The sequence below is a fragment of the Anser cygnoides genome, chromosome 7, assembly GCF_040182565.1.
Source record: "Anser cygnoides isolate HZ-2024a breed goose chromosome 7, Taihu_goose_T2T_genome, whole genome shotgun sequence".
Taxonomy (NCBI): domain Eukaryota; kingdom Metazoa; phylum Chordata; class Aves; order Anseriformes; family Anatidae; genus Anser; species Anser cygnoides.
This window is the reverse complement of record NC_089879.1, coordinates 15684770-15709775: the sequence shown is the minus strand read 5'-3', so window position 1 is coordinate 15709775 and position 25006 is coordinate 15684770. Positions and strand designations below refer to the sequence as shown.

The 25006-nt window shown below is 33.9% G+C and overlaps 1 protein-coding gene across 7 annotated transcripts in view; it reads right to left on the bottom strand.

Annotated features, from left to right (window-relative positions):
- ADGRA1 (adhesion G protein-coupled receptor A1) overlaps positions 1 to 25006 on the bottom strand; it is a 281000-nt gene that overhangs the window by 15357 nt on the left and 240637 nt on the right. For all 7 annotated transcript variants that reach the window (XM_048060556.2, XM_067000767.1, XM_048060559.2 and 4 more), the window contains one exon: positions 21849 to 21994. In XM_048060556.2, the coding sequence (XP_047916513.1) occupies positions 21849 to 21994 (146 nt within the window). The remainder of the gene's footprint in view (positions 1 to 21848; positions 21995 to 25006) is intronic.

Sequence of the window (25006 nt, the reverse complement as noted above, 5' to 3'; positions counted from 1 at the left end):
TTTTCCTGGGATTTGTGATAAAAATAAATAAATAAATAAAACTTTGTAGAAATGCTAAGATGTCGAAAATGTATCTTTCACTTAAAAAAAAAAAGTAATTTTAAATCTTATTCTCAGATAATTAGCAGTTGGACCAGATGATCTTTGAAGGTCCATTTGAACTGAATTATTCTGTAGTCTTAACTTATGATCATATTTACAAAAACATTTTTAGCTTTGCTTCATGTCTTGCTAAAGAGAAATAGCTAATATTTCTTGTGTTATTTCCCTGTCTGCAAGTGTAATATAAACACGGAGGTGACACCAAAAAAAAAAGGGGGGGGGGGGGGGGGGACAGATCACAGTATGCAATATTAAAGTTTATTTTAGTGTTATTAGCAAAGTCAAACTCTTAAAGGTAGATAATACAAGAACAAAGAATTGTGTGGAAACTTCATCTAGCACCTTTATGTGTAAATATTATTCATTTTAACTGGCTGTTTACATTCCATTTTTTTTCCACAAGAACTTTCACTCATTCAGCACTGATGGGGCAAAGCTCACTGTATAGGTAGATATTCTTTTATTTGTATATATATAAATAAATATATATACATATCCCTTCTTTCTAGATCTAATTGCAAATTAAGAGCTTCACAAACATTAATTAATCTTCAGAATGTCCCTGTGAGAATATGTATAATCTCCATTTAGAGGCAGAAACTAAATGAATGACAAAGCCATTAAGAAAATTCTCTGCAGATTTGTTTGCTCAACTTAAGACGTCCAGACCCTCATTCAACAAAACTGGGCTCTAATTTTCTAGTAAAATTGGCCATGACACTGGAATTTAAATACTTTGTTGGATCTGGCCTTAGAGACATAATATGGGAATCTAGGCAATAAAGAGGGAGAATGTTAGTCATAGAAAACATGAAGCCTCATCTATCAAACAGCTTCAAAAACACTTGCCTCTTTCATGTTAGCCCACTGCAGTAGATACAGTGAGCTGCTCTTTCTGCCTGGCAGAAAGGGTAAAGGGTTACCCTGTAGGCCAGCCTGAGTCAGAAGAGAGAAAAGGAAAACAAAAATGCGTATACCAAAACCAACCAACCAAACAAACAAACAAAAGCAAAACAAACAAAAGAAAAAATACCACCAAAAACTTGGAAAAAAGAAAGAAAATTCAGAAGAAAAGATAACTCTATTGTCTCTTGTTTAGCTACACCAACTTAAAAAGTTATTTCATTTAACAAGCAAGGGAGACCTTGCTATTTTCTTATATATTTCTGTATCTTTCTGGAGAATGCTTTGGACACTGTTGGAAATCAAAAAGAGAACTGACTCTTACAGCAATTTAGCTTTGTTGACTTCTACTCCTGCTCAGGCTTAATGAATAAATAACTTCAGTCAAGATATGGAGGTACTCATGCTGAATGTACTTCTGAAGTAGTAAGTAAAATATTATACAGCATGTTGATAAGAAAGGATATAAATGTATCAGTATTTCTTGAAGAATATGTATCTATCTATGTATACTTTTTAAAAAGTTTAAAAAGAGAATAGGGATCACAGAGAAAACTCTATGGCAATGCTTGGATAAAACTAATAGCAGAAAGCCTCACCCTTCCAATAATTCATGCTTTGAGTATTTTCTATTTGCACAATCATTTTATCCCTAGGAAGCACAACAGGTTTTTCAATTCTGTTTCCACAGTTAATTTCTAGAAGAGAAATGGCTGATACTCTTGTTCTGAGCAATTCATTGCTACCTCATTTTTCCAGGCATTTGACTACTCTGGTGTAGAGCTGTTAGCTGAAATTATTTTGCAGTTCCAGCCTACTGAATCAAACGCAACTGCTTCACTGAGCATTGCTGTACACCTTTAGAAAGTCAATTACCATCAAGATGTCCTTCTGCTTTTCAAAGGGGATAAAAGAACCATTAACCTATCAACCCTCATCAAGGCAAGAAATTCTGATAACAGCCTATATATGACAATGACGTTTTATATAATATGAAAGTGAAATGAAAAGTAAAACATGCAAAGACAGTAAGTGCTATACCCTTATATTGCTACCTATTTAATACCTGATTTGTGTTATATTAACACTATTTTATGTATGTCAGTAAAATCACCTTGAATTTTAAATGATAATATGGATTTCTTTGCTTTTACTTGATGCCATAGTTCATTAAGCCTGCAAAAGGAACCAAATGACACCACTAGCAGGAGGAAATATATTTAAATTTGGATCAGCTATGAAAGCCACTTAAAGGGTTTCTGGTCTTTGTTCTCCTATGACTCAATTTTGAGATCACATTTTTTAAAAGGGATTTATATGAATCTGATATTTAATTATGGCATTCATTAATACAACTTCCTGAGTTTCATGTGATGTGGAGTTTGACACTTACTTGTTCTGTAGTCAACTCCTTGATTTCTAATTTATATATTATCTGAAAATATACTGTTCTCTGCTTTCAGAGGAGCAAAAACTTTGGTGAGCTCATTTACAGGTTCTTTATTCACTGCTTGGCACAAATTTGGTCTTAGGAATCAGAAAACGGCACCAAAATCTATTTGTTGCATTAAAAAAGATACTCTGAGATCTTATTTTTTATTACAAGCTAAATTACGTCATTAGAGCTGAATCATTTTGGCTGCATGAGTTTGAAAAGTGATATGTGAAACTGTCCATTTTCTAGAGAACAATGTTCTTAGTTATATTTTCTGTTAACTTCTTTTGCTGTACATATACAGAATGATTCAGAAGATACTCATGACCCAGCAATCGATGTCATGAAGATAGGGACTTTATTGGTAGACCCAGGTGGCTTGTTATTAGCTTTGCTCAGCTGAACATTCAAGACAGATGTGTGCAAACAGACTATGAAAAGAGAATACAGGAACTCCTTGGAAATATCTCCAAGGAGGACATGTTAGTTCTCTGCTCCTAAATTCACATAGACTTTTCCTTTTTTTCATATATAAATAAATGATATTATATGAAGGGCAAGACCTTTACCCACAGTGCCAGAGTGATTAAAATTGTTCAGCAGAAAGGGAAAAATACAAGAAATGCTTCAGAAATATGAATATCTACAAAAAGTACATTGTTAATTTGCACAATTTCTTGCAAGTCTTCTATCATATCATGCAATATTAAACCCTGTTCCAGAGGGCAGGTGATAAAGAATTTCAGCTTTCTCTACTGAACTTTTAGGCAGGCACTGAAACAACTGAACTGTGATTTCCAAAAAATTTTGTCTTAAGATTTCCTTTGACGTCTAAAAATGTGCAAGATCCTCTTGAGATCTTTCCCATAGTTATGACACTTAGTCTCTCTCTGTCATTTCAGTCTTCCCTTATTCTGAGATATTTATCTTTGATGCTCACCTGCCCCTCTAGCCATGTGAAACTTACAGGAACTTAATGATGTCTATCCATCTTAGATTACCTAGCCAGTTAATAGAGTGGGAAGGTCTCAAAGACAGTCACGTATATAAACAAATTGCACAATCAAATAAACCTTTAAGGAAGTCTTTAAAGAGACCACGATATAAGTGAAAGTAAATTTCCATTACAATTATAAACAAAATGTGAAAAATGTGAACTTCAAAGGCTCAAAAACTAGCAGACAAATAGGAATCTTTAAATTCACTGTTTTCAAAAGATTTTGTGTTTTTTACACTAATACCATTTTTACTCTGGTTTTCTTTACTCTTGAAAGTGAATGTTGGCTTTAGTACTTACAGAGAGGAAATGGTAGTAAGAAAGCACAGCTACCACAAGCTAAAAAGCATTTTTATCTTCTCTGCTGGCCCTGAAACATTTCAAGCATCTTATAAAGCCTGTTTGATTGATACAGGTCATTAAAATAATGTGTTTAGGAAATTTAATGTTGTCCCATGAAATCTGCTATTTCTGCCATAAAAAATGGGCTTTCTTTAATGAAAATGAAAATTACAGCTTCACAGATAAGTGCATGTAAAACTGCTGAATGCATCAGCTGGTTTTTGTAGCATAAAAGTGATTGGGTGGTTACTATTATACAGCGTACTCCCAGAAATACTTTAAAATTATAAGTGTTCTGCCCACTGTGTAACATACATAGCTTTAATATTTAGTACCATATATCAATATCTCCATATACATCGCGTTCTTGTGAAGTGTACAGAAAAATGGTAAATTACATCTCTTTATCTAGATTTGTTCAGTGTATCCTATGCATATTTTAAAATATCCACCCACAATGCTCAAGATATTTATACTGTCTATGTATAGATATATATGGAGGTAGCTTTGCTGGCTTTTAAATATTAAAACTCCAAATTATTACAGAATTCTTACTGTGTCTGAGGTTATTACTGATAAGGTAATAAAAGCCACATCTTTAAAATACTGTTAAGGATTAGGTGCTGCATCATCAAAATTAAACAGAGTTAGTGTTTCAGGCTTCTGCATCTCTGGTTTTACAATTATGTGCTAATCACAATTTACTTCTACCTTCCATCTATTTAGGTAATTGGGTTTATTTTCAACTGCATGTATCTAAAATCTAATCACACAGCTAGAGCAAGATGTATCCTCAGGCAAAGTGAGAGAACAAACAGTCTTGTTTAAGACATGAAGCAACCACACACTAAATAAAAATAATATCATTTTGATTATTAAATCTTCTTGGTCTACAAGAAGTATTCAGTCACAAACCCAGAGGGCCATTTAAAGAGAGACACATTTACACAGAAGATCCATGGAAACCACAGAACTACTTCTGTTGATTCTTTTAAACTACCAAGCTTTTGTCACCAATATATCAGAACCACATTTTTAGAGAACACATGAAATGGTTTCCTGAAAAGATTTTTTTCTGATGTGAAAAGCATACAATTGAATTCCTCTATTGAACTCCTCTTGAATTCCTCTAATGTCCATATTCAGTGTACAGTAAAGGAAGAGACTCTGTACTTCATTTTGGTTCCCATTAAAAACAAAACAAAACAAACAAAAAGCCCTCTTAATTTCTTCAAATTGTTCTAATATTTTTAAGATTTGCCAAAGGTCATGAGTTAAGCAGGGGGGCATTCCTGAAAGCTAAAAACAAAAACAAACAAACAAACAAACCACAACAAAACAGTACTTAAATCATCAAAGACTTGATTTTCAATGATACAAAATACTGCTTTCAGTGACATAGAAAACCATACAGAAACACTTTCAGCTGAAAATAGTATAAGGCACAGATTATATATTAAGGCACAGTTAACATCCTAAGATACACCATCCAAGATGATTTTGCATATCAATCCTTAATGCAGTGCAGTATTTTTTAATTTGTTTACCAAGACTGTACAATGGAAAATCAAAAAATAAAATAAAATAATAACAATAATAAAAAACTATTGTGTGCAATGTGTCTGTATGAGTTAAACATAGGGCTTTTTCTTTCTTTGTATTTCTACCCTTAGATTTTCCTTGCTCGCTTGGTGAAATAAATAAATAAATCTGATTACTTATATGGAGCAATTGAACAGAATAGTGTACCTGCCTTGAGAATTAACTTGTAGTCCACAAAGACTGGAGTTATTGAAAATTTATGCACTAGAAATTTGAAATAGGAACCTACAAATGTAGCTCAGATAAAAAACAATCAAGTTGAAACATTTCAATTTTTTTCAACTAGAAATTCTTCTGAATTTCTATTACACAATCACTTCTAAATATTTACTTTAATGTTCTTTTCAGAATAAGAAGACATATAAAAACGTTGACATTTCTTATGAAAAACAAATCAGTTTTACAGCTGCCCACATTTGGAGCACCTATATAATAATACTGCTTATAACCTCAAAGGACTCATATAGAAAGAAAGCATTAGAAATCCAAAACCTATTAATTTGATTAACTGTGAATAACTGCTCCCCTTGTCTTGTTAATTGGATGGTATTCCAACTTTTCTGAAAGCACATTTTATTACTTCCTCTCATTTGTCACTTAGGAATGCTTAGTAATGACAGCTTCACTTCCATGTATTTCAATATTGTAATATACTAAGTTAAATTTCCTTCTTTTCATGACTTATTTATTAGCTGGACCAAATCATTTTCAACCCATGTAACAATGATTAATGTATTTAATATTTTTCTAAAATAATAACAATAGCCTGAACCACATATCATTCATTCTTCACATAAATGAATACATCACATTTTTGTTATGACATAACAAAGTTCTCCTTCTTACACAGACAAACTGGTCAGTGTACACTGACCAAGGTGAGCAAAAAGCTATTATGCATAACATGTCCTGAGGCAAGAAACAATTTAAAGCATAGTGCTATTTGTCAGTTAACTTGTTTGAAAAACATTTTTGACAACACCTAACTTCTACTTGATGTACAAATGTATTATTTTCAGAAAATGTTTTCTCTATTTCTGTTCGTTTGGGAACAATTTAGAGAACTGTAGTCTTTGATTAAATTTTTTTAGGAAGATCTCATCGCTGGGTAGTATGTAATAGAGGAAGATGGCTATAAATGTTCTTTATTTGGTACAATGAATTATTATACAAAGTGAACCTGCTCCTCTCACTGATAACCACTTGTGCAATAGTCAGATGCCTGGAATCCTCTGTGATGGGGAAGACCCGGTCTCAGCTTAAAATAAAAAAATAATGGTCAGTCATATCACATATGAATGCTGACAACAGTAGATATTGAAATTTTCACCCCTTTTCTTTTTTCAAAGGATGTTTAGAATTCACAAGTGGTGCTAATTTCCTTATGAGGTAGGGATATTTTCAGTTTGTGGGGGTGAAAAATTGTTTGTCCTATTTATTTTTTCCTGCAATTTTTTTAGAAATTTGTTAAACTTCTGGAAAGGCTGAAAGACCAGGGACATAACAAGCAGAGTCCTCAAAGGCTGTAGCAGAATGAGGTGGATACCACATGATGAGTTTCTTTTGCTACCTTATATTCTCTCAGCAATAGCTTAGATATACTATGTGTAATTTTATGATAATTTCTTGTGTCCATAGACATAATATATATTTTACATTATGCAGCTATGAATTTTATCTTTATATTATATAACTATGAATTTTAATGATGTTCTGTTAAGCTCATTGGATTTAGTTTATGGGATTGAGAGTGAATTTTCGTGTGCTTTAATTCTGACTAGTTTACAGCCTGTTCATGTTTGTGGTCCATTTAAGATGAAAGGTAAAAGGAAACAGGATGAGGATGAGAGGAAGAAATTAGGTCTTTGGAGATTTTCAAAATTGAAGAGTTAAACTAGATGACTTAGAGATATTCCTTCCAAACATTATTTTTATGATTCAGTGATTAACTTATTATTGATTACCTTTTAAATCTTGTGAGGGTCCACCCATATCTTCAGTTGCCAATGCTGAGAGAAGGGTTCTTTAGACCTACTGTTCTTCTAGCTTAAATCACTCTGTAAATTGAAATATGTGCACTACTTACAGAAGACTGACTCACAGGTGAGTGAGCATAGCTTGAAAATTCATACGGTTGGAAGACTATGTGTTAGCCAGAGAGAATTCCCTAGCAGAGCACAGTGCATTATTAAGATGTAACTGAGGAGAGGACTGAGGTCAGAAAGAGACCCCACTTAACATTCTACCAACAATGTCTACAGCTGAGACTGGAACCTAAAACAGTTGCATCAAAAGAAAAAAATATGATATATATAAAATCTCTCTATTATTGTATCAGATCAGTTGTGCATTCATTACTTAGGTAAGCGTTCCTATTAACTTTGGTAAAGTCCCATATGAGTGAGATGCAAACTTGCATGATTTTGTACTACACAATTGCATTCTTCTTTTGCAGAAACTAATCTGCCATTAAAGAATCTTAGCAAAGTTTCATTCCTACAGTTTGCAAAGGAAGAAGCTTAGTTTTTCTTTTTCCCCCATGGCAAAAAAAGTTATACTAAGATTTTTACAGTGTGATCCACTTCTAAAACTTACAATTTACCTTGACAGATATCCAAGTAGCTAACTTGAAATGTTACCAAGTAGGTGTTACTGGGTTTAACAAATAGCAGTGAAGAGTTAAAGCATAATGGCAGTAACTTCCCCTCATGATTTTGGACTTCTGGCTTCTTACTGGAACACTTTCTCCTTCCTATTCCATATTACATAATTCAACCAGTTAAACTAGAAGCAGCAAAAAGCATTCTCTTTTAGTGCCATACATGAATGAATGATTATGGATTAACCACTATTAAATCACAGACAAGCTGTGTTCTAGTAATGACTTGAATCCACAAAAGCATGGAGATTTAAAGTTAATGGAAAAAATTCAGGTTGACATCTAGTCCTTAATTCACCCTATTGAAAAGTAAGAAACAAAGGTACGTTGGCATGAGTTCATGAGTGTCAACCCCAATTTTTAGTTTTAACGTTGAATTTTTTTTCTGTTGTCGGTTTTAGTCTAAGTTGAGCTATAGTAAATACTACATATATGATGATTGTACAAACGTTTGCTTTTTTTCTGTTTAAAAACTGACATACACAGTAATCTATTTTTGGCGATTTCTATCCCAGATTTTAACCAGGAGCAAAAACAAAGCTTTTCCATCATATATTAAAAGGTCAAAGGGTAAGATTCAAAAAATTCACAGGGTTTCTTGGGACATTCAGCCAGAGGAGATCATGAAACTTTGAAAGAAAAGGACAAGCAGAGGAAGAGGAGATTTATCTTTATAAATAAATAATAATAGAGAAATAGTAATTAAAAGCTAGAAATGACAAGCCATTTCCAGAATGTTATGTTACTGCACTAACAATGCAGAGAATGGAGATCTGAAAAGCAGTGAACAGCAGTCACTGCTAGCATCACAAAATTCTAAATTTCATTAGCAATGAGCATCTCATTGCTCAACTTTCTAGGTCAAAAGGCTGCCTAGTTTTGCTAGATATAATAATTGCTATAGGATTTGGCAATATCAGAACATCAGAAAGAAGTAAAATGTTCTCTCCAGTTGGAAAACACTCAAATGCATGAGGAGGGAGTATAGCTTACTGGTTGCTTCTTCAATATTACTAATGGAAGACTAAGAATCTGCATAAGCACAAAATCTTAATATCCTTGTTATATGAGAAAATAACAAGAGTATGACATGATGTTAAATAGTCCAAAATGCCTTATGTATGAATTATAGACATCATGGGGTGGCTATTCTGAAAATAACAGTGGTAGTAATTCTTTGCCCATGATTTCTGCTCCTTATCTCTTTGACTCATGAGAATGAGATTTACCGGCATCAATAACCCCAGAAATCAAATTCCAAAGTGGTATACATAAATATTTCTGCGAAATGAACCCTGCCTATATTTATATATATATATATATATATAGGTTTTTGTTTGCTTGTTTGTATATTTGAAAAGCAAGATCCTATGACTGACCATTCATATAGATAGAAAATACCACAGATTAAGACACTCCATATTGAAGTTATAAAATCAAGGATTGCAAAAGTAAAAAGAAAAAAAAAAAAGAGGGGGTGGAAAAAGTAATAGATATATCTGAAGAAACTGTCATCTGCTTAGAGATTTACAGGCATAAGTTTGTGGATTATGTTCTTAATGAATAATCTATTTCTACTGAAGTGATCACTTGTAATAAGCATAGCTACCAGTCAAAGCATTTTAGAATAGGAAACTTCTTACATTTCATGTATTTTCCACAAAAATCATATAGAATATTGGAAGATAAATCTCCACAACATTACTAACATATCCAATTTATTGGCACAGCTCATAAATATTGAAAGCCAAATGCTAATGATCTTCAGTAATCATAGTTCTATTATCTCTTAATTAATAGCTAAAATAGTAATGAGGTATTTCTCATAATCAATAGATAAATAATAGGTTTCTCTGAAGGTCAGATTTTCTTTCACAAATAATCTAGGCTAGCTTTCACTTTCAGATAAACTGATAAAATATTGAATGATTCCCTAAGGACCAAGTGTGGTCCAATAATAATGGCACTAGCCCTTTATTATTTATTGAGTGATTACTTAATTAATATAGGCATAAAGTTTCATCTGGACATTCTGTTCTGCTAAGATATGTTAAATACATATTATTATATATTTAAACTATTTTAATCTGTATCTTTAAAATTGCAGGAAATTTACATAATTCTAACTAGCAATAAGCAATAATTTTCATCTATGAACAATTATTTTTTCTGTGGTTATGTCTGTTTAACTCCCTGTGATTCACTGAAAACACTTCGTGGGTGTGGATGTCTCAGAGCAGAAGTTGGCCTAATTTTTTGTTATGTTTTATACAGTAATGTGGTACCTGAACAAAAATACCTGGAGGATCAGCAGCCAGTTTCTACTAGACTCATAACATTTCCAAGCACTGAAGGCATATTTGGAACACATTAGTTTCAAAGTCTCTTCTGTCAAAATTTGCTTGCATAATAAAACACTAGAGGTTCTTGAGATCCACAAGGCTGTAGGAATTCAGCAGTAAATAAAGGTCTGAAAAATTATAACACTTAAGAAAAATGCTTGTTTTAAGAATAATAGAATTGTAGGGCAGGAATGAACCTCAAGAGGTCATCTAGTCCACTTAAAACTTCTGAAGCAGGGTCACATTAAGCACTGATCATGAATGGCTTAGGTTTATCCAATCTATGTTAACAAATTGCTAATGATGGTATTTCCACAGCCTTCCAGGTGAAGTGTTTTAATTAAGAACTATTTTTGTAGTTTAAAATATTTTCCTAATATCAAACTATTTACCCCCTACTGCAAATTAAGCTTATTATTTATTATCTTATCTTCAGTGATTTCAGAGAATTTTGTCATTAATATATTCTAAACATCTTCCTAATGTTGTTATTGACACATAAATAGCCATGAGAGTCCACAATTTTTAAGTAATTTCAGTTCGTTTATTCCTTCTTTCAATTTTACAGCTGTCATTGCAAATAAGGAGTTAGAAACTTGCTTTACAAATCCAGGCTGAGGGGTTCAAACAAAATCACATGACTCCAGAAATCAAACTCTAAGCAGAACATGAAATATTGTGAGTTTTCTAATCATACTCACAGATATTCTCTTGTTCCTTTCCTGCCCTTTCAAATGTAGAACCTCTCAAGAGATGTGTCTCACTAACAGGGAGGTCAAATTTTCCTTTCTTGATGCCTCTCTTCAAAGCCTTTATCTCCCATTTTTTGTACTTTCAACTATTTCACTGAGTTTCATTTACAATGCATGCTGTTCTGCACAGGCAATTGTCCAACTGCCTCTGTAAACACAACATATACTCACAGCAATTTATAATAGCACACTGAACTAATGCAAGACAGATGTTGAAAAATCAGATCAATAGGCAGGAAACAGAATGCCCATTTTGAATATGTTGCAGCTGTACTTGAAATTTATTTTTTTTAAATGTAAAAATACACAGTTTAAAACGTTCAGTTAAAACAACAGAGAAAATACTACATATGTACAGGACCTGTTCTACAGATAAGACCTGCCTTTCCCCTGATATATGAACTACCATAAGGAAGCTCCCAGCAGGTAATTTTGAATTAATCCAAAAAATGTTCCTGTTTAACACCTACAGTCAACATAACCTATTCATCAATAGTGAATATAACCTACCATGAGGGCTCCATCCACTCTGTGTACTTTTTACTACACACTTTATTCAGAATACTAAAATTATATGTTACATAGGAGAACTTTCATTTCCCACTCTGCAGTAACCTCAACCTCTGTGATTCATTTTCCTGTTTATGCTAAAAGGAAAAGTGCTGATAAAAGCAAATGGCAAAACTCTGAGGCATTGATGTATGAGATGTAGCTTTGAACAGTGAGCTGCCCTTCTACCTACAACTTATACACCTTGCTCTTGAAGATTATTTCAGTCCTTACAGCCCTAGCAGTTGAAGGACAACTAAAATTGATCTGAAGCCTGCACAAAGTTCTAAAATAGTCTACCTTTAAAGTATTTTGAAAAACAAATTAAAAATACTCCGTTTTGCCCCAGGAGGATGCTAACTTTAAACATTTTTACTTTAAAACTGATTTTCTCATTAATTTCTTCTCATTTGGAGTTTTTAAGACCAAGATGAAAAGAAAAGAAACATCCGTGTTTCCAGTAATGGGTTTCAATTATTTAGGATACAAAAGCTCAAGGTGATCAGCTATGTATATGTGTATTTTACTGTGGTAGCCAAACTCAAAAACAAGTGAATTATTCTAATGCAACTTTTCCTCCAGAGACTTCTAAGCCCTCCTTCCAAACATGCATAAACCAAACAGAGATTATCGAATGCATTTGGCAGGACATATGCATAGAATGAGTCAGGTCTGAAGCTGAATTTATGGTAGAGTTAAATATGCTGCAGCATACTAAATTTAATTTGTGTATCTGTAGATTTCACCAGTCATATTTGTCCAAGGAATATATTTTTCTTCCCATGAACTTTTCCAACCCTTAATAAACAAAAAAATCTGAAATGTTAAAATCATACATTTAAAACCATAATTGCTAAAAACATTGTTTAAATATTTGTTTTCTATTCCCAATTTATTTTAAGAAAACCCATATACTATTTATTGTTTAACAGTTGCCCTTCGTATCTTATAATATCTTTAAGCCAAAATTAGTTAATGGAATAGTGTCAATGTAGTGGCAAATTCAGTAACATAAAAGACCTACACCACACTCATGTTTAAATGCATAGTGCTCGTACTGTACTGCAGTTACTATAGAATATTGAACAATTCTATAATATACTAGTTGGATGCCTGCAGTGTTCTATGTTTCTGTGACATTGCAGTTCATCAGTCTGTAGAACATCACAATTCTTCACATCTTATTTTTTTTCTTGCAACATCACTGTTCTCATTACTGTTAAGCTGGATGTGTACGTATGGTTACTTAAAGCAAAGGTGAACTGTGGCAAACTTTTAGTTGCATCTTTCTAACATAATTTTCATAAGAAGGACTATATCTTAGATGATTCCAACTTTATTTAAATGAAAAAAATGATTCACTTTTAAAATTTTCAGTAACTCAAATAATCCACAATTAAAAGTTAGAAAGTGTTTTCTGTAACTGTTGTGAATATTATTTCATGTAGATGGGAATATTTAGTTCTTTGTCCATACCACGGCAATAGACACAATTGAAATTATCTTATGCATTTCTCTTTACAGATTTTTTGCATAATCAAGTTTAATCTACAGGACACTAGAGAATTATATAAGAAAATATTTAACTCTTCCAAATCTGATAAAGTTTTCTACAAAGCCCCCATTGGATTTTGAATATATTATCTTCAAGGATTTTTAGAACTTGCAAAATTTCCAATCAGGGTTTTACATTTTGCCTGGAGCAGCATATCAAAGTATGGAACATTTTTTCAAGCTTACCCTACCCTCTAACTTATCCTCTACAATTATGTATATGACTAGCTTGAATTCTAGAAAGTGTTGAGACAAGGAATAGTGTGACAAGAATTCTGAATTTTCAGGAAACACCTAGATGTGAACTCATGATAAAAGCAGCTGAAAATTCAACCTAACACAGTTCTGAAGATCAGTATTTTGTAATTACAGCCTTTCAAACCTGAAAATATTACATAAATTATTACGAGTCTCCCTGAAGCTCACTTCTTCATAAGCTTGCAAATGCCATAACTCATGTTGTTAATTTTTAAGTCATCATTCCCTCATTAAATGACCAGGTATTGGTCATTGATGATGTTGTTAAGATGCCTTTTTTTGGGGGGTGGGGTACATTTATGAATAACTAGAACCAGGGACACTTCCAGGTCAAGGGGTCTTGCTCTTGATATATGATTTGCAATGCTATTTAACAGTTCATTTACAAGTAATAAGTTAATATATATTTCTTTTGCAATAACCACTATTCCTTTTTATCTATGGGGAATAATTCAGACACTGTTCTTTAAATAAAGAAGATAAAATTTTGCCTTCTACGTCAACATCTCATAAAGATTTGGTTTTATTAAATTTATACTCTGGAATGCATCAACATCATGTGTATCTCACCTGCATCTTACTTATGGCAGTAACAAAATCCTTTTTCCACTTTGACTGTAACAAACTCTTGAAATAAGATTATCAATCAATGAGGAACCTCTGTTCCAAGCATCATTCACTTAAGACGTGAATTGAAAGAAGTTGAAAGAAGTGACTTCAGTCAACTTGAAGGTGAAGAAGAAAAGTTAGTGTATTCGGTCAACTTGAAGGTGAAGAAAAGTTCTGATCACTTCTCACTTGACTGAGGCAGGAAAATGCCTCCTCTACCGGCAATTCGATGCTGTCTGAACGAGTATTTACATGTCCTATGCAAAGCACAACAGCTTTCTTAGGGTACCACTAACAATATATTGCTACTGTGAAACTACTTCATATTTTAGTACTTTGCTTCTAATGAAAGTGGACTAGCATGAAACAATTAGTTCAAAACTGAATTAAATATTTTCTCTGACCTAAGATAATTTTTCCCCATTTGACGGAAATGCATTTAGCTTCAGGCTGAAATTGAACATGAAGAATTCAGGAAAATGTTTCCCTTGTCACCATTTTATACCCTTTTCCAATACAGATATTTCATTTTCATTGCTGGCTAGCAATAAAATGGCTCTGGCTATAATCCATGACTCCATTTGACCATATATCAACGTTTCAAGAGTGAACATGTAATACCGACATGTCCCTAATGTATCAAACCAGCTTCAAAGCACCTTTAGGTTCTGGAATCCTCTCCACCTCATTCATGATGAACGGACTTCTAAAGCCTGTTTTGTATTCTTAGGTTTTGCTTTTTTGCTCTTTCTAGGTTTTATTCCTCAGGTGGCAGAATCTTTCTGTTCATTCTGGCTAGGGTACCAGCATTGGATTATTTTTTTTCTCCTCACACTACAGTTTTACAGATCAGCATTTGTGGTTGTACCATTCTATCACTAGCTGTATCACATTTTAATGTCAGTCACTAAAATTGTCTTCAGAAAAATAACATAGTTCAAAGGATTAGCTTTATAATTAAACCAAACCAAAACTCTGAAATGGCTCTTATCCTTAGATTATTTCAATATCCAATATACTAATACACTAAATTATTTTGAATTTGAATATAAGGAATATTTTGATGAATAAAATTAAACCAATAGCTTGAAGGAAAGTATGGCTTCTTTTACATACAATTTTCATCAAGTGCAAAAATGAAAAAAAAAAAAAAAAGTATTTCAGCAGTATGACCTTTCTCTGTCCTGCAAAATATGATACATACTGAAACAAGAAACACAGGACCACAGGACCACAGATTTACAAATAATATGTAAGAAAATAGTTGTTCCACACTATGTTCTTTTTAAGAACTTGTGGTGTTGAGGCTGTAAGCAGCCTTCCAAACTCATGAAGATTGCAAAAACTTCCATTGTTCAGGAATGAATCAAACTAATTACAGCACAATTTGAGAGTGATCTAAAAATATACATTGGAAAAAACAAACTTTCTAGTATTAACTTACAATAATTAAAATAAAAGGCACTGATGATAACAGCAGAGACATTAGTTAAACTTCCTGATGACTGACTCTGCCCACAAAATATTCTTTCCTCTAAGCAAGAGATTCAATAAGATATTTAAAATACAGCCAATTTCCATGAGCATGGCACAGCAGATTTTTTAGTGACTGCTAGCTTCCTTTACAATGATTTGCCCAAATAGTGAAAACTCTATTCATGGTGTGTGTATGAGTGTGTGTGCGGGGCATCGCTTTCACATACCCTCCAGTGACAGAACTGAGGCTATTTTAACAGCAAATAGTAGAGAGATCTCAAGGCCTCTGAGAATTCTGTCCTCTGGCATTTCCCATTTGTTTTAGCATTTACAAACTACAGAGAGCTGTTAAGAAAAAGGCTCATAATCATTGGGATAATCAAGCTTAAGTTTAAACTTTATTGAGGAGGTTTGGTATGTTCACTGTAGGAAGGAAAAATGAATATCCATGGATGAAGAGTAGAGGAACAAATATTTAAGAGCACAACATATAGAAGAACACAATGGATTGTAATGGATGCTTTTCATCTGACCTCTCTCTCTCTCCCTCAATCATTATTTGACACCAGAAGACATGAATTCACGAAAGCCCGTGCTAATGAAAAATGCACTAGAACTTAACTGCATTTCAGAGCTATTGGTGTCAAGGGTACAAGTAATGTCTGTGTCTGTCAGAATGTAAATTAAGTCACTTCTTATGATTCACACTCAAGATCTAGAAAAGAACATGGCCAAGAAGATGACATGATATATTTGGCAAACTTGACATTCAACAGAGAATTTGTTATCATGGTCAAATTTTGATCCCCTGTTACACTGATGAGATTATGCTGCAATAAATTATAGCCAACTGGTTATAACTGATAAGGGAAATTTTCTAGACCCTCAGAGTAACAAGTATTACCTGTTGAAGACACTTGTAACCTTGGGAATATTAGAAATCATCAGTTCTTTTTATTATAGGGGTTTTATTTTGTAAAGGACATAATCATTCCTTAAAGACTAAATATGTCTTTGGTCTTCATTACTGGAGTGCTGTTAGTACCTCTGTTACAGTGCCAAAACATCACACACCAATTTTCAGTGACGTAATTAGTAATGTAGTATGCAACTCAAGTTCAGGAAAAAGCCTACTCTATTGGTGACTTATTCAGTAAAAATTGCCATATCATCAAATTGTGATGAAAGTCACACCACTTCCAGCCAAGCTCTCTCAGGATTTACAGTTAGTCAAATGCAGCAGCACATAGCAGTAGATCCATTTAGGCCCATGAGTTGGTTTCTAGCTTGTCAGAATCCAGACCAAGCACCCAAGTGTTCATCCTGAGATAAGCAGGGTTGTTATGAGCAAAACACTAAGCAGATGCCATAACCATTGTGGTGCCATGCAAAAGCCCATAAAACCTTCCCACTCCCAGAGACAAGAGGCTCATCACAGGATTTGTTGACACAAATCAAAGGAGAGAATTTTTCTGGATGTGAAAGTTCACTATATTTTCCCCTTTTTGCTGTGAAAGAATTTAACATAATGTCACAGACAAATATACTTTTAGCTACTGTTTAGCTAGATACTACTGATTAACGCTTGGGTAGCTGAGATAACGAGCCAGAGAATGACTGTGAAGAGCTGTTGCTACATTTGTAGGAGAGAGGAGGAGGATGTAAATAGAGCATTATCACGCTTGCACATGCATGTGATCAGGTTGTAGGCTGTTTGTCATTGCTACACATAACCCACAAGGAAGACCCCTGTTGCTTCTTCCAAAACATCACTCGGTACTTGTACATACACAAGCTCATAGAGAACACCAGAAACATACACACGTATGTACATATGCATCTGTTAGCAGATATGAGAGTTCAGCTGACCATTTCAGCTGTCACCTTCTATTTCTAGGTCTACTGTTTGTGCAAGTTAAAGGGCAGTTTCTATAATACCATTAAGACATTTCAAAAAATATGAAATATGCAAACAGCTCTTTTTTTATTATTCTAAAAAATGATTCTTTACTTTAAAAAATATTTATAGTTAAAAGCAATGAAGAAAATCAAATTGAAGCCACTGATACTGACTATAGGTGCTCCGAGTGTGCTCGTGAAAACTGATGTAAATTGCTTGAGTTATTATCTCCTAAAAATTCTTTATGTTATTTTTTAGGAGCCATAGTACTAGGACTAGCAAATCTGAATACAAAAGGAAGGACACACAATCCATTCATAAATTGTTACTAATGGTAGATATACAATTTTTCTAAGGCACTGAAAGAGATATTTTCCCCCTAAGCCCCACAGTGATAGTAAAAACCTTTCAAAAAGTGTATCAAGATACATTACACAATAAACAAGATGAAGTTCAGCAGAGACAGTAACGTAACTTGTTATCCATTTTACAATTGATTCAGTAGCCTTATTTATGTATATTGGATGGTTTTCTTTTCATGACAGATATAGGATTCTCTATAATCTGAGTTTGCTGTATTAGTAACCTTGCAGGATGTTCACTGAATAAAAGAAGATGGAGGAAATTAGGAGACATATTTGTACACAAATATGAAATTAAAGGTAACAATTATCTGTCTCCTTAACACCAATATCTGGCCCATCTGCAGCTTATTAAATTCTTATTTTAAATGTTTATAGTGCAATTGTGCTCAGTATTTACAATGATAGTAGTCTAATTTTGTTCTCTTTCTGGAAAGGAATGATTTTAATAGAATACCTTAAAGAAACATTTTCTACCTGGTCTGTAGTTCTAAGCTGTATGTGCTTAAGACATCACATGAAAAATGAATGCACGTATCAGGTATAAAAAATAATGCTACCTGTACGTCAGCTTGGGTTGACAAGACGTTTTGCACACCACAGGTATACATAAAGCTGAATCTTGCATGCCCCTCTGGCTTTGCTAGCAAAATATGACTTCAGATTAGTCAGAAGCCAAAACAACGCCAGGTTTCACAAACATCCACAGAGGATGAACAGACAGAATTACTTATTTCTATTAAGAATACTAAAGAGTATATTTTATAAGAAGTGATTTCATTATCTGCTGAAGTGCCAGGGTTCAGTATTTAAATACACAAAATTCAATGATGCATTAATTTGATCCATCTCATTAGCGTCCAGACAGATTCAGTGAAAAATGTCAGAATTGTTACAGTTGTTTTCAGTCAAAGTGGTATGCCCTGACAGTTTTATCTCTATAATTAATATATAATATATATTCTTATATATTATAGATGAGATGATATATAATGTATAATGTGTAACATATATGATATATATTATATGATTAATGTATAAAAAGAGGCAATATTCAAAATTATATTGTCGTTGATAACAAGTTTCAGTAAAAGGACTTCCAGTTTAATTACTGGATCTTGAAACAGAGAAAACTAATAGGGAACCAGTATTTTACATAACAGGATACATCTTTTCACAGCTCAAGAAAAGCTAGCTGGAAAAGATCAAGTTTACATCATTCATCATACTTCAGTAAACGAATATCCAAATAGCATGGCAGGGAAACAGAATCAATTGTTACAAGCAAATTGTTTTCTACTAAAAGGTAAGGTCCCCTTTAGATATTTTTGTATTTATTTTCAGTATTTCAGCTACATTTTAGAGCGGATCAAGCTCCTTGAAAAAAATGTGGTGTGAGCATTTTTACGATTTCTTGGTAAACTCCATGTCACAAATTTGTGTGTTGATTTTTGGCAGTAGTTTCCATTTACTGACTCACAAAAAAATATCCTTATGTTACACATAGCAAGTGCATACACAAAGAATAGAAAAACATTCTTACGTGAACTGGAAACCCCGTCTATCATATACATTCATTACCAGAAAAGACTGAAGGAGAACAGCAAAGTGCGCAGTTCTTGCCAAACATATTCATATGTGTTCAAAAAAACCTGCTGAACATCTTTTTTTTAATGTTCAACAAAAACTGAATACAAGCCAAACTAGTTCTGCAGACACAGATTACTGACAAACCACCTCTTCCTTTAAAGTTACTTGCAGACTTCATTATATTCTTTCTAGCAGTGATGGTCCTGATACTCAAAAGAGCCTAACTCATTCTTCATTTGAATAAACTTAATATCACTTAGCTATCTACTGGTGACGATGGAGACAGAAATTAACACACACACCCCATACCCAGACAAACTGTAATGTTATCTCTTATGTACCCGAGACAAAATAGGTATAAAGCTGGCATCAGCTTATAGATACAAGAACAGTCTGGTTAAAACATTTCTTATAAATGACTACACTGAAATGTAAGTATCTTAAATGGATTTTATGGAAATATTATGATACAGAATAATTCTGATTTTAATTTTATTAAAACCAGTAAAGTTGAAATGGCCATAAAAAATGATCATTACAGGTCTAAAAGAACAATAATTACTAATTATTTAGTTTGGCATTTTCTTGCTTAAAGCAATTTTTAATTTTCCATATACTATGCCCATTTTCTACATGAAATGAAATTGATCCTCACTACTTTGAAGCTAGTACTAACCATTATGAAATCATATTATACATTCCAGTGGCTGTGTCTCTAGGACATATGGTGCCCAGAGTGTGAAAATAACTCTGGAATCATTTTACTTAGCTATTAAACAATTATATCCATGTTCTTTTACAGCTAAAAGTAGGTTTATCATTTCTGTTACTAAACTAAAAATATCTATTATTTATTTTCACTGGCTGAGAACCTCAACATGACTGATACAAGGATTCTAATTAGAGTAATATTTTCTGGAACTTGAATGCCTGTTGTTTTCCAGCTTGAACAAGATTTGAATTTGAAGAACATACACTATGCTGTATATATGTAACCTGAAACAATTTTCTACCTTAATAGCCACATGGCAGCATTTGAAAATTGGCAATTATTCATTTTACCATGAGCTACTAGCTGGAAGAGTGAAGTTCTCATCTGTGAAGAATGGTATAGTAAATCATGGATTAGCAAAGTCAGGCACTCTCCGTGAAAGTATTTCCTTTAGCTTGTACCTAACATATCTAATATTCAATATGGCTCTTCTCTTGACTATAAAAAAATTATGTGAACTTTATATAATTCCTTCTCCCAGAAAGAATATATTTAAAAATCAGGGAACTAATTGTATTAATACAGATTTCACTCAGTAGAGTCTGAACAGCAAAGCTTATTCATATTCCCATAGCCTTTTAACAACTTGTGACAACTTCACACGGCCATTACAAGGACTACTTAATAAACATTTTGTGTTCAAAATAAAATAGCTAGACTGTGTTTAAAAGAATACACTAATCTGGATTTTTCAGCAAAGCCATAAAGAGCAGAACGAATACTTCTTGTTTGTCAGTATATAAAAATGATGTCTTTAGACTAAATTGTCCGTTTTTTCCATGATCTGAGGGGAAAGACAGATACTTCCGTATGATAATTCATCCTGTCCTCACACAAACATACAAGACAGTTGCAAGGCACTGCTCTCTGGAAGTTCCTCTTATTCTCCCTCTAAAATCTATACAGGGACACTATATATAACTTTTGCCAACACCTAACTTTTTGATAGCTGAAGTCAAAAAAGGCAAATCCCTCTTCTCACACCCTTGGTACCTTAGTTTGTGGTACTTTTTTTTTTTTTTCCCTGTACAATTTTGGCTTGAAGCTAGGCACCCAGTTAACATTCTTGCTGCATGATGGGAGCAGTTAGTCTTATATTCAAGATGCTGTGTTACAATTGCTACACTGTCAGAGACATCTTAGTCTGTTCTATCTAGAAGGCTGACAGGGAGTCCAGACTTTCAGTCTCTCCAGTAATAGCATTAGATCTCTGGTGTGGAATGAGGAAGGTTGCTATCAGGTTACTAGGCAATCAATACAAGTGTGGGCAAGATTTATAACAGAAAGGATAAGGGTAAAGAGAACGTCATTATAGAGTAGTTTTGATGATTAAATAATGCCTTAACCCAGAAGCAAGCCTTTTTTTTTTTTTCCCCCATCCATAGGAAACTGAACAAGAACACTTGAATTGCTCCTGTTGAGACAGAGGTATCTGAACATAGTCGATACCAGTTCTGCATATCTCCTGAGTATAGTTAACTATTAGCACACGATAAATATTCAGATTTTTATGTACTCTAAATGACTCAGTTCTTTATGGATTCTATTTATAGTCTATAAAAATAAAGTATACAGAAATAAAAGTGTTTAAAATTTACATGCTTAAAGACTACTTAGAAAAATATTATATGTAATATTCCATACCTGAGTAGTGGTTGCTTTGGATAAGAAGGTTGGTCACTGTTTTGGCATGACTGAGGTTTCTTTGTGACTTGCTTATAAATATTCCTTGCAGTTACTCCAATCCATAGCATAGTAGATAGAGTAGAATAATGCAGTACTATGCCAACCTAAAACAAGAGTGGACAGTTAAGCAAGTTAATAAGTATTTCTAACCAGAGAAGGAAAACACTTTAAAAAAAGCAGACGGAAACTGTTATTTAATCTATCATAGATAGATATCTGTAAAACCAGATGGTATGTTATGAAATCAAGACTGTAAAGACATTTGTAAAGAACCTGATTAATTACAATTTTTTATACCTGGATTTAAAGTGATGCAAAATTTGGTTTGTTTTGCAAACTTTGTTAGCTTATTGCGACAATGCAATTTAAAAAATAATGACAGCATTTTTGTTTGCTATTATAATATTTTCTTTAAATTTTTCATCAATATATATTGTGATATCCTGTTGTAGTTCTGTCTCAGCTGTGTACAGCCAAGGTTGACTTCTTGTAATGACTAATTATTTGTCTGGGATCAGTGATAGTTGCCTAAAAAGCAGATTACTTTCAGGCATATTTTGAGGAACTTATAAACTTGGCCAGACTATTTTTAAAACTAAATGAGAGATCTTGGTGTCATCCCTCAAAAGGAAATGCAAACTCTCAATACTGTTATTATCATGATGTCTCCAAGAAACTGGTGTGTTTATCATTGAAAGTAAAATAAAATACAAACACTTTTAAAATACTAACATCTTTGTTATGTTAGTAATTGTTATTCATTACTATGGAAACAGTAATTGGAATTTTATCCAATGTACAATGCTTTATTACATCAGGTAAGTCTCCATCTGATTATATAAAATGAGGTTACATTTTGCAGTGACAAGTAAAATATTGGTATAATTGGAGACCACATAAATGTTTAAGGAATACAGAGAATTGGCTAAATAAAGCTAACACAAATCTATTATAATGATTTATTTGAACCAGTGTTCATTTTTGCTCAACTTAGAATAATTGATGGATAAAGGAAAAAAAAAATCCATGAATTTTGTTTATATTTAGTAACATATCACAAAACTTGAACACTGCAGCAAATATCATCAACAGAATACCCTTTGTAATTTTCTCTGGGACTTGTTTGACACATTAGACAAGAGAGCATAAAGCCTTCATAGCTGTTGTCGCTTGAGGTAAAAGAAGCGGAAATAAGAGAATGAGACAACTTTGTACCATCAGCTGGCAGACATTGCCAGTTCAGTGGCTAGTGCTGTCTGGACTTAGTTCATGTGCAGCTTGCAGCATTTCTGTAGGGACACAGTGAATATGACTATGAACTGGGGGGAGTAAAGGAGTAAGACAGGAAGGAGAAAAAGGGGGAGGAGAAAGTGAAAAGAAGGTGGCAGAAACCAGAAGAAAGAAACTAGAAAAAAAACTAGAGACTTGGTTCATCACCTCTTCCTCATTTCAGCACAGCACTGTTATTATAAATTCTGTAATTATTCTATACAAGTATGCCAAAGGCTTGATAAGATGAACAGCAAGGATGAATTCTGTGTGAGCAGGCACCAACACATGAAATTCAGACAGTGTGTATAGCCGTATATTCAGAAAATGTGAGCCTCTTGAGAGAACCAAATTCCTAAAACAGCACAATCAAACAATTTTATTGAACTTTTCAGGAGACAACTGAACTGAATGGAAAATATTGCTATGCCACACCTTAGTCACACCACCTTTCTCCACACTATGCCTATCTTTCAGCAACTTAGTTCCTTCTAACAGACAACTCAAGCAAACACAAAAAATAGACAAAAATGTGATCAGCTTCTGTAATATCTTTTCAGCAGTATGTCTCTTTTTCTCTCAAAATAAAGTTCTCCATTTGCATTTCTTGCTTAAGGCAAAAGAGGATATATCCTGATGTTACAGGACCTCCTGATGACTGATGGATATGAAGGACAATAGTGACAATATGGAGATAAAACATACAGGACACTTAAAAAAAAATGTGGAATTTGGAAGCGTGCACCGAGCTTTTATACTAAAATCCAAAGGAAAGGGTACTCTTTTCTCCTTGTGGAGATAATTTTTTTCTGGACTAGAATTTTTGTTCTTACTCGTTAGCTAATAATCATTAGAAAAGGAATGCTTGTCACACTTCATCTTGAAATTTCAGTAATTCAGTTTCAAAGTGGTGGGCTCTGTCCACTGACTCTTCCTTCCCCCTACTTCCACACCGACAGCACTCATGACATGGAGATGCATTTCCCGCACTGTTGCACTTACAGGTTGTGGCTTTATGCTTTCTTGTCCCCCTCAGTGGGACCACCTCTTTCTAGCTGTCTTAAGCTAGGTAGACATCTGAGCCCTATGCTATGAATACGAGGTAACAGTTCATGACATCCAAAACAAGACTTAACAGAAAAGGAACAGGACACAGTTATTTCTGTTCAGTAAATTCTCACTTAGATCCGTTAGCAAACATAAAACTTGGGTTTATTGCACTAAAGATCCAGGGGATGAATTTATCTGTGTATAACTTGTTACTGGATTTGTGCCTCTGTAAAGCTTAAGAGGCCAACAAATTGATACAAATGAAATATCAAAATGTTCACTTAAAACTATCTAATGATAAACTTAATACTGTAAAAGGGAGGTGGAGGTTCTGGTCAATGAAAATTGAATGAGAGTCAGGAGTGTGCTCTGGCAGCTAAAAGGGCCAGCCATATTGTGGATCAGGTGGATCAGGCACAGCATTGCTAGCCAGCTGAGGGAAGTGATTGTCCTGCTCTGCTCTGGTGTGGCGTCACCTTGAGCACTGTGTTTGGTTTTGGGTGCCACAATATAAGGACATAAAACTATTCGCATCCAAAGAGGACAACAAATATGGTGAATGGTCTAGAGGGCGAGACATATGAGGAGCGGCTGTGGGCACTTGGTTTGTTCAGCCCCGAGCAGAGCAGGCTGAGAGGAGGCCTCCTGGCGGCCTGCAGCTTCTTCACGAGGGCAGCAGGGGAGGCTTCATGGCAGCCTGCAGCTTCCTCACGAGGGCAGCAGGGGAGGCCTCATGGCGGCCTGCAGCTTCCTCACGAGGGCAGCAGGGGAGGCCTCATGGCGGCCTGCAGCTTCCT